The sequence below is a fragment of the Eurytemora carolleeae genome, unplaced genomic scaffold (assembly GCF_000591075.1).
Source record: "Eurytemora carolleeae unplaced genomic scaffold, Eaff_2.0 scaffold2265, whole genome shotgun sequence".
In the NCBI taxonomy this organism is placed as follows: domain Eukaryota; kingdom Metazoa; phylum Arthropoda; class Copepoda; order Calanoida; family Temoridae; genus Eurytemora; species Eurytemora carolleeae.
This window is the reverse complement of record NW_019398149.1, coordinates 1-20,520: the sequence shown is the minus strand read 5'-3', so window position 1 is coordinate 20,520 and position 20,520 is coordinate 1. Positions and strand designations below refer to the sequence as shown.

Sequence of the window (20,520 nt, the reverse complement as noted above, 5' to 3'; positions counted from 1 at the left end):
AACCTGGAAAACGGATGAAACCAGGAACCCAAGGGAAACTAGGAGAGAATAACCAGGGCTAAATCATTAAAACCGGGTAAACCTGAAAAAACAGGGGAAACTCGGAGAATTAGGGGAAACCTGGAGAAATAGGGGACACTTGGTGAACCAGAGCAAACCAGTAGAACCAGGGGAACCAGGGGAAACCTGGAGAAAATTGGAAAATTTGAGAACCACAGGACACGTGGAAAACCATGGGAAACCTGAAGAACCAGGGTAAACCTAATAAACCAGGGAAAATCTGCAGAGAACCAGGGAAAACATGTAGAACAATGGGAAACTTGGAGAACCACGGGAAACCTGGAGAACCAGGCGAAACTTTGAGAACCAGGGAAAACATGGAGAACCAGGGTAAAGCCAGGGGGTAAAAAGAAAAACCAGGGGAAACCTGGTGAACCATGGTAAACCTGGAGAACCACGGGAAACCTGGAGAACTAGGGGAAACTTTGAGAACCAGGGTAACTAAGGAGAACAAGGGGAGAACAAGAGAAGAACCAGGGGAAAAAGGGGAAAATAGGAAAACCAGGGGAATCCAGCAGAATGGTGGGAAATCAGAAATCAGAAGTTCCAGGGGAAACATGGAGAACCAGGGGAAATATGGAAATCAATAAGAACCTAAGGAACCAAGGGAAATATGGAAATCAAGAAGAAACATGGAAATAAAGAAGAACCTAGGGAACCAAGGGAATCTAGAGAAAAGGAATAATGAGAAATGAAGAACAAAAAGAAAATAAAGTACAAGAAGAAAAAAAGAAACCAGGAGAACTAGAGGAACCTAGAGAACCAGTAAAATTAAAATAACCACGAGAACAAAGAAACCATAGGACCCAAGAGAATTATGAGAACCAAAGGATTAAGGAGAAGTAGGAAAACCAGGAAAACCACAAGAACAAAAACAACCAGAGAAACGAGGTGAACCAGAAGAACCAAAAGAACTACTAGATCAGGACGTACTAGAAAAAAAAGAGTTAAATTAACCAGAAAAACAAAGAGAACCAGAAAACCAGAAAAACAAAGAGAACGAAAAGAACCAGATGAGCTTAAAGACCAAAGAGAACTAGAAAACCAGAAAAACAAAGAGAACTAAAAGAGCCAGATGAGCCTAAAGAACAAAGAGAACCAAAAAACCAGAAAACAAAGAGAACTAAAAGAACCAGATGAGCCTAAAGAACAAAGCTAACCAGAAATATTTACTGTGAAGTAAAATCTGTATTTTTGTAAATTTTCCCAAGAAAGCGTTGTTTTGGTTTTACTCCTGTCTTAACAAAGTAAAGAATCTCATAAAGGTGAGAGTAGTGTAAAACTAAATATAAAATAAACTCCATGAAGATAAAGCCTGGTTACGAGATCATCTCTTTTCAAACTTTGGAATGATACATCTTCCTTACAAGTCAGATTCCGCAATTTGGAAAATGTTTTCCAAGTAATTTACAGATTTTTGAAATCTTGAAAATGTTTGTTATTAATTACAGATTCAAGAATTGAATTGATAGTTGCACAAGCTAAATTAAAATGATTTTCTAATTAATACAAAAATCTGAAGTTATATCGAAAAAAGATTCTGGAATTGTTTTCTTCATTTTTCTCGAATTTCTGTTGTTTCTCTGATTTAATCATCCTAATCCCCACTCCCCCTCCCTCCTTGCAGTAATCCATTTCTTCATTATAGTAATATATAATTCCATTCATTCTCAACATATTTATATTGTATTTATTAATGTTACCATGGAGAGTACTGTAATGGTATGACGACATGACAANGGCTCCAAGTTGACAGATTATTAGCGGTTTCTTACCGTTAAAACTTCTGTATGTAAAAAAGGGTTATCAAGAGTAGTTGATATTCACAAGAGAAATTTTTGGATGTAAGCGATTAAATACTCTATACTAATCCGTATAAAGGTGAAGATAAATGTATCATGTACATAAGATGAATCATAAAGGTTCTAGGACCAGGTTTAAAGAATGGAGAGAGGTTGTTGGGGGAATATTTCCCCCCAATTCTAGAAAAGGAAAAGATAAGGAAAAGAAAGGAAAGAAAAAGGAAAATTATGAAGTTCAAACACTTTTTGTTGGTCGCGCGGGTCAAGCTAAAGAGAGGTTTTTGAACCATGTGCCTCTCTATCCATTAAATTGCGCCTCAGCTCTGGTTAGATTTTTAATTCTATTTCCTGGAAAATAATCCTTGGTTAAAACAATTCTTTGATCCCCTCTAGACAAAGCTAGCTGTGGTAAAGGTCAAGTGCTGCGTAGAGTCCCAAAATTCATATTTTCATATTTTTTAAATTAACCAAAACAAGCAGGAAGTTGCTGTTTTATTATAAACGGAGAAAAAAATTAGTTTGCAGTTACCGAACCGGACCAAATGAGAAAAAGAAATTGAATGAAAAATGATAAAAGGTTTAACAACTCTATCCAAATGGAAAAAATTATTTTTTTAAGTATAGTCATAAAAAGTATAAAACCATAATTGTTTGAATTATAAAAGAAACAAACAAGTTAAAAAGTGCAATAGATTTTGAATTATAAAGTCAATTAAGTTTGTAAAAAATTTGAAGATTTCTAAAAATAAGAAAGCAGTATAATTTAGTTGAAGTTTGAACACGATTTATTTAACCAACTGAAAACTGTTCATTTCTATTCAATGTTTCCGAAGAGAGAATTTTAAGATTTGTAATGTTCCACAACAAACTATTCTAGTTTGGAAGTGGTTGAGTGCTTAATCTGGGAAATACATCTTCCTAAGGCCAAATTTAAAGAATTTGAGCCGCGGCTTAAATTTAAGCCGCGACTCAAATATTGTTGGTTCCACTTAAAATTAAATAAGTTTTTCAAGATTAAGCCGGCGCTGAAAATATTAAATATGAATATGAATTAAAACAGGTTTTTGGGTAATTTGAGACGCGGCTTAAATTCATTAAATTAGGACACTGATCTCTCGTTTACGGTTAGCAGTTTTATCGCGTCTGATTGCAAATTTGAACCACGTCCAGACGCGGTTTAAACATTGGGGGTTCAACTTGATATTTTATCAGTGTCTCCAGATTTTAGCCAGTGCTCAATTTAAACCGGTAATTAGCGGTTCAGTGAAGCGGTTCAAATTCATCAAATTCGGCCTCGGGTCTTTAAATTTTTCAGAATAAATCAATTTAACTAGTCGGACCACAAAAACAGATTAAGACCCTACCATGAACACAAGGGAACCTGGAACCTCGACATTAACATCAACACAAGGGAACCTGTAACCTCGACCTTACCATCAACACAAAAAAACCTGGAACCTCGACCTTACTATAAACACAAGGGAACCTGGAACCTTGACCTTACCATCAACACAAGGGAACCTGGAACCTCCACCTTACTAAAAACACAAGGGAACCTGGAACCTTGACCTTACCATCAACACAAGGGAACCTGGAACCTTGACCTTACAATCAACACAAGGAAACCTGGAACCTCGACCTTACTATAAACACAAGGGAACCTGGAACCTCCACCTTACCATCAACACAAGGGAACCTGGAATCTTGACCTTACCATCAACACAAGGGAACCTGGAATCTTGACATTACCATAAACACAAAGCAACCTGGAACCTCGAACTTACCATCAACACAAGGGAACCTGGAACCTTGACCTTACCATCAACACAAGGGAACCTGGAACCTCGACCTTACCATCAACAAAGGGAACCTGGAACTTCCACATTAATATCAACATAAGGGAACCTGGAACCTCGACCTAACCATGAACAGGAGGGAAACTGAAACCTCGACCTAACCATGAACAGGAAGGAACCTGGAACCTTGACCTAACCATGAACAGGAGGGAACCTGGAATCTCGACCACATCATCAACACAAGGGAACCTGGAACTAAGAATCAACACAAGGGTACTTCGACCACACCTCGGCCTTACCATCAACTCGTGGGAACCTGGAACCTCGACCCTACCACCGAGACAAAAGAACCTGGAACCTTGACCTTACCATCAACACAAGGGAACTTGGAACCTCGACCTTACTATAAACACAAGGGAACCGGGAACCTCCACCTTACCATCAACACAAGGGAACCTGGAATCTTGACCTTACCATCAACACAAGGGAACCTGGAATCTTGACATTACCATAAACACAAAGCAACCTGGAACCTCGACCTTACCATCAACACAAGGGAACCTGGAATCTTGACCTTACCATCAACACAAGGGAACCTGGAATCTTGACATTACCATAAACACAAAGCAACCTGGAACCTCGACCTTACCATCAACACAAGGGAACCTGGAACCTTGACCTTACCATCAACACAAGGGAACCTGGAACCTTGACCTTTCCATCAAAACAAGGGAACCTGGAACCTCGACCACATCATCAACACAAGGGAACCTGGAACCTCGACCTTACCATCAACAAAGGGAACCTGGAACTTCCACATTGATATCAACATAAGGGAACCTGGAACCTCGACCTTACCATCAACTCGTGGGAACCTGGAACCTTGACCCTACCACCGAGACTAAAGAACCTGGAACCTGGAACCTCCACCTTACCATCAACACAAGGGAACCTGGAACCTCGACCTTACCATCAACACATGGGAACCTGAAACCTCCACCTTACCATCAACACGAGGGAACCTCGAACCTCTACCTAACCATTAACAGGATAGAACCTGGAACCTCCACCTTACCATGAACAGGAGGGAACCTGGATCCTTTACCTAACCATCAACACAAGGGAGAAATCAGACTCCACTAGAGAACAAGATAATGACGTCATACAAGAAACTTTCTCAGTTAATCTTGAAATGAGATCCATCTTCATTTGTTTACAGTACATTCATTGAGGTAGAACAAGGGCAAGAAATATAGAACTAAAGTACGAAGAATAGAACTAGAGTACGAAGAATAGAACTAGAGTACGAAGAATAGAACTAGAGTACGAAGATTAGAACTAGAGTACGAAGAATAGAATTTGAGTACGAAGAATAGAGCTAGAGTACGAAGAATAGAACTAGAGTACGAAGAATAGAACTAGAGTACGAAGAATATAACTAGAGTATGAAGATTAGAACTAGAGTAGAAAAAAGAACCAGGACAAGAAGAAAGAGCAAGAAAAAATAATGAACCTGGACAAGAAGAACAGATCCAGGACAAGACTAATATAAACAGGACAAGAAATCAAAACAGAACTAACCAGAATAAAACACTACTAGAAGAAAAGAACAAGAACAACTGAATGAAACCTGAACAAGAATAGAACATGACAAGAGAAATAATAGGTGAAATTTAAGAAAAGAACAAAAACAAACAAAAAATAGTGCTATGATATGAATAGATCTAGAATAGAAACATAATAAGAATAGAACTAGGAAAAAAATAGAACCGGGACAAAAATAATAGCAACAGAACAGGAATAAAAAGAAAAAATAGAAATAGAACCAGGACAAGCAGAATAAAACCAGAACTAGAAAATAAACAGAACAAGCAGAATAAAACCAGATCAAGAATATAAACAGAACAAGCAGAATAAAACCAGAACTAGAATATAAACAGAACAAGCAGAATAAAACCAGATCAAGAATAAAAACAGAATAAGAAAAATAGAACTATACGAGAAAAATAGAACCAATCAAGCAGAATAAAACCAAAACAAAAATATAAACAGGACAGGAAGAATACAAGCAATACAAGAATATAAACATTACAAGAAGAATACAACCAATACAAGAATATAAACAGGACAAGAAGAATACACCCAATACAAGAATACAAACAGGACAAGAAGATTAGAACCAGAACAAGAATATAAACTGGAAAAGAAAAATAGAACCAGAACAAGAATATAAACAGGACAAGAAGAATAAAACCAGAACAAGAATATAAACATGACAAGCTAAATACAACCAATACAAGAATATAAACAGGACAAGAAGAATACAACCAATACAAGAATATAAACAGGACATGAAGTATACAATCAATACAGAAAAATAAACATTGCAAGAAGAATACAAGCAATACAAGAATATAAACAGGACAAGAAGATTACAACCAATACAAGAATATAAACAGGACAAGAAGAATAGAACCAAAACAAGCATATAAACAGTACAAGAAGAATACAACCAGAACAAGAATATAAACAGGGCAAGAAGATTACAACCAATACAAGAATATAAACAGGACAAGAAGAATAGAACCAAAACAAGAATATAAACAGGACAGGAAGAATACAACCAGAACAAGAATATAAACAGGACAAGAAGATTACAACCAATACAAGAATATAAACAGGACAAGAAGAATAGAACCAAAACAAGAATATAAACAGGACAAGAAGAATACAACCAGAACAAGAATATAAACAGGGCAAGAAGATTACAACCAATACAAGAATATAAACAGGACAAGAAGAATAGAACCAAAACAAGAATATAAACAGGACAAGAAGAATACAACCAGAACAAGAATATAAACAGGGCAAGAAGATTACAACCAATACAAGAATATAAACAGGACAAGAAGAATAGAACCAAAACAAGAATATAAACAGGATAGGAAGAATAGAACCAAAACAAGAATATAAACAGGGCAGGAAAAATACAACCAGAACAAGAATATAAACAGGACAAGAAGATTACAACCAATACAAGAATATAAACAGGACAGGAAGAATACAACCAATACAAGAATATAAACAGGACAGGAAGAATACAAGCAATACAAGAATATAAACAGGACAAGAAGATTACACCAATACAAGAATATAAACAGGACAAGAAGATTACACCAATACAAGAATATAAACAGGACAGGAAGAATACAATAATTGGAAAGAATAAACAATTTATATGATAAGAAAAAGACAAAATTAAATTTAAAAACGAGAAAGTTGCAATTAAGAAGATTTGACTGATTAATGGCAACAGAACAAAAATTACAGAATAAGAGAAACTCCATAGCTAGAAATCTAGACGATCTTTAGGCGGATAAAAGAAAACTAGACGAGGAAAAAAGTGAAATTGTAATCCAGACATTGTAGATCTGTTCAAACTTGAAATGAACATTATATATTCTGTGGAGAAGACCCATTAAATAGGATTCTATCACTAGAGTGTCCGGAGTAATCCCAGTTTACTCGTCCTACCTTCATTATACTCACTTATACTCACTAGAGAGTCCGGAGTAATCTCATTTTACTCATCATACCTTCTTTATACTCACTAAAGGATCCGGAGTAATCTCAGTTTACTCGTCCAACCTTCATCATACTCACTAGGGGATCTGGAGTAATCTCATTTTACTAGGCTAACCTTCATCATTCATAAGAACATTTTTATACTTTATCGGACAGTATAAGAACATTTTTTATACTTTATCGGACGAATATTAGGACATTTTTTATACTTTATCGGACAAATATAAGAACATTTTTATACTTTATCGGACAGTATAAGAACATTTTTTATACTTTACCGGACAAATATAAGAACATTTTTTTATACTTTAACAGACAAATATATGAACATTTTTTATACATTATCAGACAAATATAAGGACATTTTTTATACTTTATCAGACAAATATAAGAACATTTTTTATACTTTATCGGACAAATATAAGAATATTTTTTATTCAACCTGAAAACATTGAAGCGTATTTCATTCAGATACATTTTTAATATTTTTATCGGGGACTGTCGTTGTAATTTCACGTGACCAAGGGGCATGTACGATTCACAACCTTTATTTAATCAATATTCTGGAAGATATTGTCGTTTTTCTATTTTGAAAAGGGTTTAATGCGGACATTTTCCTCCATTGTTTCTATGAATTTTAACTTGTCATTTTATATAAAATTTAAAATTTTCAAAAAATATTTCCATGTATATAAATATAATAAAATACATTTTTGAATGCCTCTCCTTTCACTCCTTTATAGAAAGTCATGAAGTAGTAGAGGTAGAAGTAAAAACTGGAGGAGTGCAGTATTTCTGTATAAAACTAGGTTCTAAGGTTAGGTTAGCATGTGGAGGGTTGCATGTAATAACTAATTACTAATGTATTAGGTTTAGTATTTAACCGTGCATTAGCATTACTGATACATTGATACAGTTCTTTTACTCACCCGCTTAAATATTAATAAGTAATTTACTCTGTTCTGTATAGTGTATACTGATGACGGTTAATTAATAAAACTTTTATCATAATAATATATATATATTTATTCAATAATTCTAATTGTCGTGTAAACCTATTCTATCTAGGAATGATATTAACTTGTATGAAACGTTTTATTCATATTTTGGAATTTTTAAGATATACTTAATTTTCGGAACAAATGCAGAGTTCATAATTCTATTTTTAAACAGAAAAAAATCGATACAAATCTACACAAAGTTTGTCGCGGGAAAGGTCCATTGGTAAGAATTATATTTAGAATTTTTATTTATTTGATTTTTACGTCATTTTGATCTGGTGATTTGAGATTTCCAGGACTTTAGAGTGACACTTCCGATTTACAGCTGTCGAGTGACACTTCCGATTTACAGCTGTCGAGTGACACTTCCGATTTAAAGCTGTAGAGTGACATTTCCGATTTAAAGCTGTAGAGTGACACTTCCGATTTAAGCTGTAGAGAGACACTTCCGATTTAAGCTGTAGAGTGGCACTTCCGATTTACAGCTGTAGAGTGACACTTCCGATTTACAGCTGTCGAGTGACACTTCTGATTTACAGCTGTAGAGTGTCACTTCCGATTTACAGCTGTCGAGTGACACTTCTGATTTATAGCTGACGAGTGTTTACTTTACTTGTTTACTTGAAGTCTTGAATCAAGCGCCCCACTGATAAGGACATTGTAAATACATCTTTCAGATCTTCCAATCTGGTACATTAATCTTTCATTTAGTTTCCTTCCTTTTAATCCTCAGACTGGCGGAGTTTCCACTGTGTGTATTTGCTTTTAAAGGATCCAACCGATTTGGCGTTTTTTATTTCCTTTGGTAGGTCATTCCATTGTTGAACTACACGATTAGAGAAAAATCTTCTTCTCAACTCTGAATTTGAAAGTTTACTTTTAATGTTCAAGGGATCTACTGAAAGCCGTGTTACTCTCTTTCCTCTGTCTTCTACAAACTCGAACCAAACTCTTCTATCAACTCTATCAATCTCATGTACAGTTTTGAAAATTTGGACCATGTCAAAATGAATCCGCCTGTCCTTCAGACTAAGTATGCGGAGTTCTTTTAACCTGTCTTCGTAATTATAGCTGTATAGTCCGGAGATCATGGTGGCAGCTCTTTTTTGTACATTTTCTAGTACTTCTTAATCCTGGTGAAGCCATGGGTTCCATGCTGGTGTCAAAAATTCAGTATGGGGCCTGACATAAGGTGTGTACAGGTTTAAGAAGGTTTTTCTGTCTCTGTAGTGAAAGGAGGGTGCTATTTGGGTAAAAACACCATTTGCTTTTCTGGCTGCTTCCTTACACTGGAGGGATGGCTTAAGAGATTTATGTATTATAACTCCAATATCTATTTTTTTACACTGGAGGGATGGCTTAAGAGATTTATGTATCATAACTCCAATATCTATGTTTTTACAATGGAGGGATGGCTTAAGAGATTTATGTATTATAACTCCAATATCTATTTTTTTACACTGGAGGGATGGCTTAAGAGATTTATGTATTATAACTCCAATATCTATTTTTTTAATGTTTTAGATAGGACCTGGTTGTTCAATAAGTAGTTTGTTTCAGAATTACCTCCTCCCACATGCATAACCTTGCATTCATCAGTGTTAAATCTTCGGATTTACAGCTGTCGAGTGACACTTCTGATTTACAGCTGTCGAGTGACACTTCTGATTTACAGCTGTCGAGTGAACTTCTGATTTACAGCTGTAGAATGACAATTCTGTTTTACAGCCGTCGAGTGACACTTCTGTTTTACAGCTGTCGAGTGACACTTCTGTTTTACAGCTGTCGAGTGACACTTCTGATATACAGGTTTACCCCTTAACCCTTCGCTTAAGAACCGACAATAAAGAAATCCACCAGTTTAACGCGATTAATATATGATTTAAGAAATTCGAATAAGAATATTTATTTTCTTTGACTTCCAGTGCACAACTCATAATATTTGTTAAACATGAAACAGCTCATAATATTTGTTAAACATGAAACAACTCATAATATTTGTTAAACATGAAACAACTCATAATATTTGTTAAACATGAAACAACTCATGATATTTGTTAAACATGAAACAGCTTTCATACATACCAATTTATTAACAATTACAATGGATTCATACGCGCGTAAACTCATGCTCGACAAAAAGTGTTTACAGGGTACCGTTGTGAAGCGAACATGAATATTTTTTTTTTGGAGGAATTCATTTATCAGTAAACATGGCAATTAAATTTACATATCCGGTGTTTGTCGTAAAACCAAATATTTGCTTTTTTTGTGGTGTTTTTTTCTCATTTACTCAATTACATTATACAAATTTTAATTACATAAATATAATTACCAAAATGCTTGACAAAAATTTGTTTATTAAAACAAACGGAATAAAGTTGGATTATAAAGACTTAAAGCTCGTCATGGTGAATGTGCAGATCTTCTCCAAAATTTGTTGCTTGACTCGACACAAATATACTGTACCTAACAACAAATATGCTATACTTAACAACAAATATACTATACTTAACAACAAATATACTATACTTAACAACAAATATGCTTTATCTAACAACAGATATGCTATACTTAACAACAAATATGCTATACTTAACAACAGATATACTATACTTAACAACAAATATGCTGTATCTAACAACAGATATGCTATACTTAACAACAGATATGCTATACTTAACAACAAATATACTATAATTAACAACAAATATGCTGTATCTAACAACAAATATGCTGTATCTAACAACAAATATGCTGTACTTAAAAACAAATATGCTGTATCTAACAACAGATATGCTATACTTAACAACAAATATACTAAACCTAACAACAAATATGCTGTATCTAACAACAAATATGCTGTACCTAGCAACAAATATAGAAGACCTAACAGCAAATATGCTATACATATCAATAAATATGCTTTACCTAACAATAAATATGCTTTACCTTACAACAAATACACAAAACCAAACAACACATATACTAAACCTAACAACAAATATGCTATACATATCAACAAATATGCTGTACCTAACAATAAATATGCTATACTTAACAACAAATATACTTTATATTAACAACAAATATACTAAACCTAACAACAAATATGCTATACATATCAACAAATATGCTGTACCTAACAATAAATATGCTTTACAAATCAAAAAATATACATTATGTTAACAACAAATACCTAGCAAAAAATATACTAAACCTAACAACAAATAAACTTTATGTTAACAACAAATACCTAGCAACAGATATACTAAACCTAACAACAAATATACTAAACATAGCAATAAATATACTAAACCTAACAACAAATATTCTAAACCTAACAACAAATATACTAAACCTTACATACAGGTCAGATTCTGGGTAGGAGGTTTTTTTAATGTTAATAATTTTAAAATGTGTTTCAATTCTGATTTTTTGAATCCAAACACTATAAAAACATTATTTATATTTAATGTAGCCAAATATTTTTCCAAACACTTTGAAGTTAGAGAATTAAAAAAATTCAAAACTTAAAAAAGGGAAAAAAATGATGTTTATAAACCTGGTAAGTGCTTCATCTTTACTGAGTAATCTATCTCCATTAGTATCCGACTCCAGTACTAGGTGTTCAGCTTCTGCTTCATGTGGATCATAATCAGTAGGAAGCAACCAGGCCTAGATATATAGATACATAGATACATAGATACATAGATAGATAGAGAGATAGATAGATAGATATATAGATACATAGATACATAGAGAGATAGATATATAGATACATAGATACATAGATACATAGATAGATAGATATATAGATATATAGATACATAGATACATAAAAAGATAGAGAGATAGATAGATAAATAGATACATAGATAGATAGATAGATAGATAGATAGATAGATATATAGATAGATAGATAGAAAGATAGATAGATAGATATATAGACAGTATACACCTAGCTTTCAGAGAAGCAACAACTGGCTCTGGTTCAGCGCTTCTAAAGTACTCAGAGATACAGGGTGAGAGAGAGAAATTGGGAACTCTGTAAACCCTGGAAAAAGTCTGTAACACTGTAAACCCTGGAAAAAAAACTGTAACTCTGTAAACCTTGGATAGAGACGGTAACTCTGTAAACCTTGGATAGAGACGGTAACTCTGTAAACCTTGGATAGAGACGGTAACTCTGTAAACCTTGGATAGAGACGGTAACTCTGTAAACCTTGGATAGAGACGGTAACTCTGTAAACCTTGGATAGAGACGGTAACTCTGTAAACCCTGGATAGAGGCGGCAACTCTGTAAACCTTGGATAGAGGCGGTAACTCTGTAAACCTTGGATTAGAATCTTGATGGGTCATGCACCATGCACTATGATACCAGTTTATACTCTGCTGGCTGCAAGGAAAAGATTGATTTAGACAAGGCCGTATTCTGAAGTACTGTGTCCGTGATGAACTTACAAGAACCAAAATTCTTTTGTCAAAAATATCCACTCCTTTCCTAACCTTTCTTATCCCATTTTTTATTATTAAGGCGGAATTCTGACAAAGAATTTCTTCGGAATTTTCAAACCCCACTTAGAACAGTAAATTTTTTTTCTCTCCAACCTGTAAGAATAATAACCGATGAATTTACGTTTGAACCTGAACCTTCAATCAGTTGACTCAGACATTCCTGGCAAAACTGAAAACTGCGGATCAGCTAGACAGAAGATACAAGTCAAAGAAAAAAATTCACTGCTCTTTTTAAAATTTTGTTAAAAAAAGAAAATCTCAAAGTTAATTTCTAAAAATTTTTAAAACCAGGATTTAGAAGAGGAAAAACATATAACCTTTTCATAACTTCTTGAAATATAAAGCCTAAGATTAAATTGTAGAAAAATAAAACTCAGTTCAAGTAAAATATAAACCTGGAGTTAAGCTCTAGTAAAATATAAACCTGGAGTTAAACTCTAGTAAAATATAAACCTGGAGTTAAACTCTAGTAAAATATAAACCTGGAGTCAAGTTCTTGTAAAATATAAATCTGAAGTCAAGTTCTTGTAAAATATAAACCTGGAGTTCTGGAGTTAAGTTCTTGTAAAATATAAACCTGGAGTTCTGGAGTTAAATTCTTGTAAAATATAAACCTGGAGTTAGGTTCTAGTAAAATATAAACCTGGAGTTAAGCTCTAGTAAAATATAAACCTGGAGTTTAGCTCTAGTAAAATATAAACCTGGAGTTAAGTTCTAGTAAAATATAAACCTGGAGTCAAGTTCTAGTAAAATATAAACCTGGAGTTCTGGAGTTAAGTTCTAGTAAAATATAAACCTGGAGTTAAGCTCTAATAAAATATAAACCTGGAGTTAAGCTCTAGTAAAATATGAACCTGGAGTTAAGCTCTAGTAAAATATAAACCTGGAGTTAGGTTCTAGTAAAATATAAATCTGGAGTTAAGTTCTAGTAAAATATAAACCTGGAGTTAAACTCTAGTAAAATATAGACCTGGAGTCAAGTTCTTGTAAAATATAAACCTGTAGTTAAGCTCTAGTAAAATATAAACCTGTAGTTGAGTTATTGTAAAATAAAAACTTGGAGTTAAGCTCTAGTAAAATATACACCTGGAGTTAAGCTCTAGTAAAATATACACCTGGAGTTAAGCTCTAGTAAACTATAAACCTGGAGTTAAGCTCTAGTAAAATATAAACCTGGATTTAAGTTCTAGTAAAATATAAACCTGGAGTTAAGCATTAGTAAAATTTTAAACTGGAGTTAAGATCTAGTAAAATATAAACCTGGAGTTAAGTTCTAATAAAATATAAACATGAAGTCAAGCTTTTGTAAAATATAAACCTAGAGTTAAGCTCTAGTAAAATATAAACCTGGAGTTAAGTTCTAGTAAAATATAAGCCTGAAGTCAAGTTCTTGTAAATTATAAACTTGGAGTTAAGCTCTAGTAAAATATAAATCTGAAGTCAAGTTCTTGTAAAATATAAACATGAAGTCAAGTTCTTGTAAAATATAAACCTGGAGTTCTTTTTTATCTATGAATCCGTCTTTATTTGTATCTCTGTACTGTTTGAACTGTAAACTTCCTGATTCCCAGTCAGCTACACTCTACAATATAGAATTACATTTGAAGATACATGCTGTATTTGGAACCAGAAAACCATGGAATAGAAAGACGACATTAAAGCAATGTTTAAGTGTATTTATGGTGTTACAAAGCAAATAGTTTTTCTGCTAACTTGTTAAATCCCTTGTTGAGTGCAAATAAACTGCATTAAAATATTTCGATTATTATTAAGATCTAAGACAAAATGTTTTCCAACTAAAAAATAAAAAGAAACTTTACCTTAGTATCACCGAAAATATTGAGAACGTATTCAGTCAAATTCAATTTTCCATCTCCGTCCTGAAAACAAGAAAGTGGAAACTTTAAACTTAACTTTTAAACTTTCTATTCAAATTTTCTATTTTCCACGGTTAAAATTCATCTCAAATCTTAAATCTCTCTTCTACGAACAAACTCCTCACATAAAATCTTACTATTTCAATTTATCATTTTCAGACATATATCAAAGTTAACTCAATTCATAATTATCTTTTACGTAAAAAATTGTGTAACCCACCTTGTCAAGGTCTGCCATGGTTTCCATTACCAGAATATCCGTCATGTGAGGTTCAGATTCAGGGTGTAGAAATCCTCGAAATTCAACCTTATCCAGCTCAAGGTTTTTATTCCTTAATAACAAGTGTTATTCACCTTTAATGCTGTCGGTGTTCCTGTTGGAATTCTCTAGCTCTTTGTCTGATTACCATATTTACCTGTCTACCTGTCTACCTGTCTACCTGTCTTCCTGTCTTCCTGTCTACCTGTCTACCTGTCTACCTGTCTACCTGTCTACCTGTCTACCTGCCTACCTGTCTACCTGTCTACCTGTCTACCTGTCTACCTGTCTACCTGTCTACCTGTCTACCTGTCTACCTGTCTACCTGTCTACCTGTCTACCTGTCTACCTGTTTACCTGTCTACCTTTCTACCTGTTTACCTGTTTACCTGTCTACCTGTCTATCTCCGTTCCTGTCTACCTATCTACCTGTCAGCAACCGTCCATCTCCTTCTATCCCTTTCTTCTAGGTTCCTGTATATCCTGAGAGTATCTGAATCAACATCATCTTCCCCAATCCATCTTCCATCCTCCCGGGCATCCAGACTATCTTCAATTAAAGGATTTTTAAAGGGACTTTACATGTATAAAGATTTAAAGGGTTGAAAAAGATTAAAGGGTTAAAGGTATAAAGATTTAAAGGGTTAAAGGTATAAAGATTTAAAGGGTTAAAGGTTTAAAGATTTAAAGGGTTAAAGGTTTAACGATTTAAAGGGTTAAAGGTATATAGATTTAAAGGGTTAAAGGTATAACGATTTAAAGGGTTAAAGGTATAAAGATTTAAACGGATAAAGGTATAAAGATTTAAAGGGTTAAAGGTATAAAGATTTAAAGGGTTAAAGGTATAAAGATTTAAAGGGTAAGGTTGTGAGTCGGATATGACATTCTTCATGTGAAGGGTCTATTTCACTTTAATTCTTTAATTCAAAAGTTCACGTTTTAGATACCCAGCTCAGCTTTAATTGACTAATACTTTTAGCCTCTGAACAAACTGAAAATTAACTTACGAAATAAATCGATAATGAAGGATGATCAAACCATGAACGAACAATGTTCGAATGATGAATGTACGATGATTGGGACTAGAAATGAGAGTTTGTGGCAAAAACTTAACTCGTTAAACAGACTTAATTCTGTAACATGGGATTATTTTAAGTTTGAATTATACTATTAAACTAAACACCCGGCGTCAAACCATCGATCTATGTGTAGATGAATTTCTAAATATTTAATTTCTAATTTAACTCTAAGTATTTGAAAAGGCATTTTGACATCTTATTAGACCAATAAAAATTATCATAAAAAAGATATGATCTCGTGAAAATTAAATTTTTTGAATTAGTCCATGAAATTAATATTGTTTTAAATATACCTGTAAGAAATCCGTACTGCCTTGCTCTATATTCATCCCAGCTGAGTTGAGATTTATTCTCCGGGTTAGATCTATACCAGAAGATGTCCGTTCTTTCAACCACACTCCGTATACCTACAGTACATGGATATCTTCTCCAGGTTAGATCTATACCAGAACATATCTGTTCTTTCAACCACACTCCGTATACCTACAGTACACAGATATATTCTCTAGGTTAGATCTATACCAGAACATATCTGTTCTTTCAACCACACTCCGTATACCTACAGTACATAGATATATTCTCCAGGTTACATCTATACCAGAACATATCTGTTCTTTCAAACACACTCCGTATACCTACAGTACATAGATATATTCTCCAGGTTACATCTATATCTGAACATATCTGTTCTTTCAAACACACTCCGTATACCTACAGTACATAGATATATTCTCCAGGTTACATCTATATCTGAACATATCTGTTCTTTCAAACACACTCCGTATACCTACAGTACATAGATATATTCTCCACGTTAGATCTATACCAGAACATATATGTTCTTTCAACCACACTCTGTATACCGTACACAAATATATTCTCCAGGTTACATCTATATCTGAACATATCTGTTCTTTCAACCCCACTCCGTATACCTACAGTACATAGATATCTTCTCCAGGTTAGATTTATACCAGAACATATCTGTTCTTTCAACCACACTCCGTATACCTACAGTACAAAAATATATTCTCCAGGTTAGATCTATACCAGAACATATCTGTTCTCTCAAACACACTCCGTATACCATACAGTACACAGATATATTCTCCAGATTAGATCTATACCAGAAGATGTCCGTTCTTTCAACCAAACTCCGTATACCTACAGTACATAGATATATTCTCCGGGTTAGATCTATACCAGAACATATCTGTTCTTTCAACCATACTCCGTATACCTACAGAACACAGATATATTCTCCAGGTTAGATCTATACCAGAACATGTTTGTTCTTTCAACCGGACTCCGTATACCTATTAGAACTATTAGAAAAGGAATCTGAAAAAGAGGTCCCGTTATGAACCCCCCAGACCGCCGGCAGGCATGGGAAGCACCGTCCCACACCTACTCTAGCTGGACCTTTATACTCACAACAATTAGCCCATTGTCCGATAATAAAAAGGTGATACATTCCAGCCAGTGGCTCATCAATTAACTCCATTGGATGATTGGTATCAAACAACCCTTTAGGCGAAGAAAAGAGGTTACCCGCATTTAGACTGTTCCTGACAAGTCCATCCACCGCTCCAGCAGTGAGTTTATCTTTACGGTCCTTTTCAGCAGCACTTCTTTTGAGACATTGTCTCCCCCTAGTATCCCAGTGAGGATAGCCGTATCGCTCCGAGACCTCCCTGTCATAAGGGCTCCTAGCCCTGTTGTAGACCTCTCATAGGCTACTGCTTGACAGGATACAACAACGTGATGCTCTGAAAGGTGGTTAACTATACCTTTACTTAGGCATAGCGGACACCACTTTGTGGCGGAGCCATGGATGTTTGGGCGCCTGTTCCCAAGCCCTGCATCCCCGGCTCTCAGTCTGTTCAAAACACCCCCTACCTTGCTATCGCATACATGTGGCTTCACCATTAAATTTGGAAATCTAAAATTAAAAATTATTGAATTGACGTCATGTCAATCTATTCATATCTTTACTATCTTTTACTTACAGTAAAAAACTTAAAACTGAAATTCCAGATTGAAATATCTTTACTATATTTAGTTCTTTGATAAAGAATGAAAAGTATTTTAGTTAGATTGTATTAAACTAATGTTTGAAATCCAGTTTTATTTAGTTTAGTTCATGTTGTTTGTTTGATGGAAGATTATAAGAGTATGTAAGGGGAATGTCCTCCTGCTGTTTTATTATATTAAACCAAGGGGAAATACAATGAATAATCTACATTCTACGTAATTTAGGGTTAGCAACAAAGAATGAGTCTTTAAAGACGACTTTAACACTGTAAACTATACAAGGACCAGGGACCAGATTTAATTAATTTGAGCTTGGTCTAAACACGGTTCAACCACGTATCTTGATAAATCGGCGGTAGGTAGTTAAGCGACCTAGCTCAAGTTCCTTAAATTCGGTCATAGATACTTTTCAGACCCAACTCTAAAATATATGGTTTTCTCAAACTTGTCAGTTAATTCTTTGTTGCTCCATGATGTATCAGCATTTAAATACGACACATTATCTGCTGATTTTACTTTCAGGCTTTTCAAGAATCCAGGCAGCAAAAAAATCCNCCCATCAAGAAGGCTTGGAGAAGTGCAAACTATAATTTTTCATATGGATTCTTGAGGAAACACAACATTGCGTTTATGTCTTTAGGTTTAAAAGTTTCAAACATTTTCTATGGCGGGACACTGCCTCCTTGCTTCCTTGTTGTTGACATATCTCATTCTTTATTGACATTTGACAACCCTTTATATTACAAGGTATAGAATTGACTACTAAGGAAGGATGAAGGACTTTCTTCTTAAACAAAGGTTAAAAACTAGATCTGAAACGACTGCAATGGTTTTTATCTAACATTGAATAAAATATAGGAATGAGTTCATAAAAGAATTGAGCCTCTGTTACAAACTCAAATTTTTTAATCCCTATATATTCGCAACCTGATGGTGTAAACCTTAAATCATTTGATCTAATAGATCTCATAGTTTGACATATATTTTATAGTCATTGGGCTGCAAAGTTATAGGTATTATAAAAACAACGTTTACGGCAAAGACTAAATTCTATAAAATCATATCCAAGAATAAAAAAGAAAGGGACAACTTGACAAGGCACAAAAATAAGAAAGCATTTCCTCAAATAAACCTTTTCAGCAGTAGTAAAGAACTTATAACGTTCAAAGTCAAATGAATAATATCACATAATATTTTCATCGAAATTCCGTTTTCCGGAAATGATCTATATTTTAAGTGTTTACCGGAAATTTTACGTTTATCATTTTGACCGGAATTCCACTTTCCGGACAAGATTTCCGGTTCATTTTTTCTCGGAATAAACATTTTCAATGAATAATTACACCCTAATCGCAATAACTGTTAGGAACCAAGGTTGTAATGCAAGGAAAGTTATTTCAGAGGTATACGCATCTTTTGTACTGCAGTGTACTGTGTCTGGGCGGTAATGTAAACATAATACGGATGTCACAGCCTGACATGGGACCCATCTTTCACATAAAAAATCAGTGAAATATTCTGATTATAGGAAACTATTATGTAAATTATCAAAATTATCAAAATTTAATGCTTTTAGCCTTTTCGGATACTTGAGTAACACTGATGCATCTATTCTTGTTTACAAATTCCGCCCAGAGAGACCTGGTTTCAATATGTACGCAGAGTATACGCAACTGCAATTAACTTTCCTTGCATTACAACCTACTACATATCCTCAAGGCTCTACCTGTATCCTTAATCCAGACCCTGAGTTCCTCTACACTAACTAGTCCGTCCTTGTTTATATCAACCTTCTCCAGGATCTTACTCAACCTTGCCTTGCTTTCCTCAGGTGTTAGGCTCTTAAACGACTCCGCTTCATCACCAAGAAAAGCCTTAAAGTGAAAATATTTTGTAGAGAATGTTCACAGTTTTTCTAAATATCTAAAGATAAGTTTTTATCCGCTGTTTTTTTCTTTAATGATAGCAGTGCAAATACATCCTGTCTGTACTGTCTAAAGTAAGCTGCAAACAAAATATATCCAGTCTGAACTGTCTAAAGTAAGCTGCAAACAAAATATATCCAGTCTGTACTGTCTAAATTAAGCTGCAAACAAAATATATCCAGTCTGTACTGTCTGTAAGCTGCAAACAAAATATATCCAGTCTGTACTGTCTAAAGTAAGCTGCAAACAAAATATATCCAGTCTGTACTGTCTAAAGTAAGCTGCAAACAAAATAGTTCTAGGAATGGGACCGTTGACTGGTTTAAAAATTCTGGAGAAAACTTATGAGTCAATTGATATTGTATTGCTTGGGGTTAGCCTTACAAAACATTTTTTTGCGTTTTTTAACAGACTTCTGCAACATACGATTATTTATGTTTGATTTATACTATTAAACTTAACATCCGATATCTAAGTGTTATTTAATTTTACAGATTATTGTCGCTTCGTTGTGGTGCTTTTTTAATATCAATTATAATAAGTGTTTCCTAACTTAGCAATACTATAGTATATGAATAAAAAT

At 34.2% G+C, this 20,520-nt stretch overlaps 1 protein-coding gene across 1 annotated transcript; it reads right to left on the bottom strand.

Moving 5' to 3' along the window:
- Window positions 1–10,317: 10,317 nt before the first annotated feature.
- On the bottom strand, window positions 10,318–19,886 carry LOC111716888 (calumenin-A; the record flags this gene model as incomplete). Its single annotated transcript, XM_023492401.1, is given in 8 exon segments — window positions 10,318–10,713; window positions 11,810–11,922; window positions 14,256–14,345; window positions 14,584–14,643; window positions 14,861–14,972; window positions 15,329–15,449; window positions 16,272–16,385; window positions 19,739–19,886. Coding segments are annotated over 8 exon segments (831 nt in total), but the record flags the coding sequence as incomplete, so codon positions are not given.
- Between the last annotated feature and the right edge of the window lie 634 nt (window positions 19,887–20,520).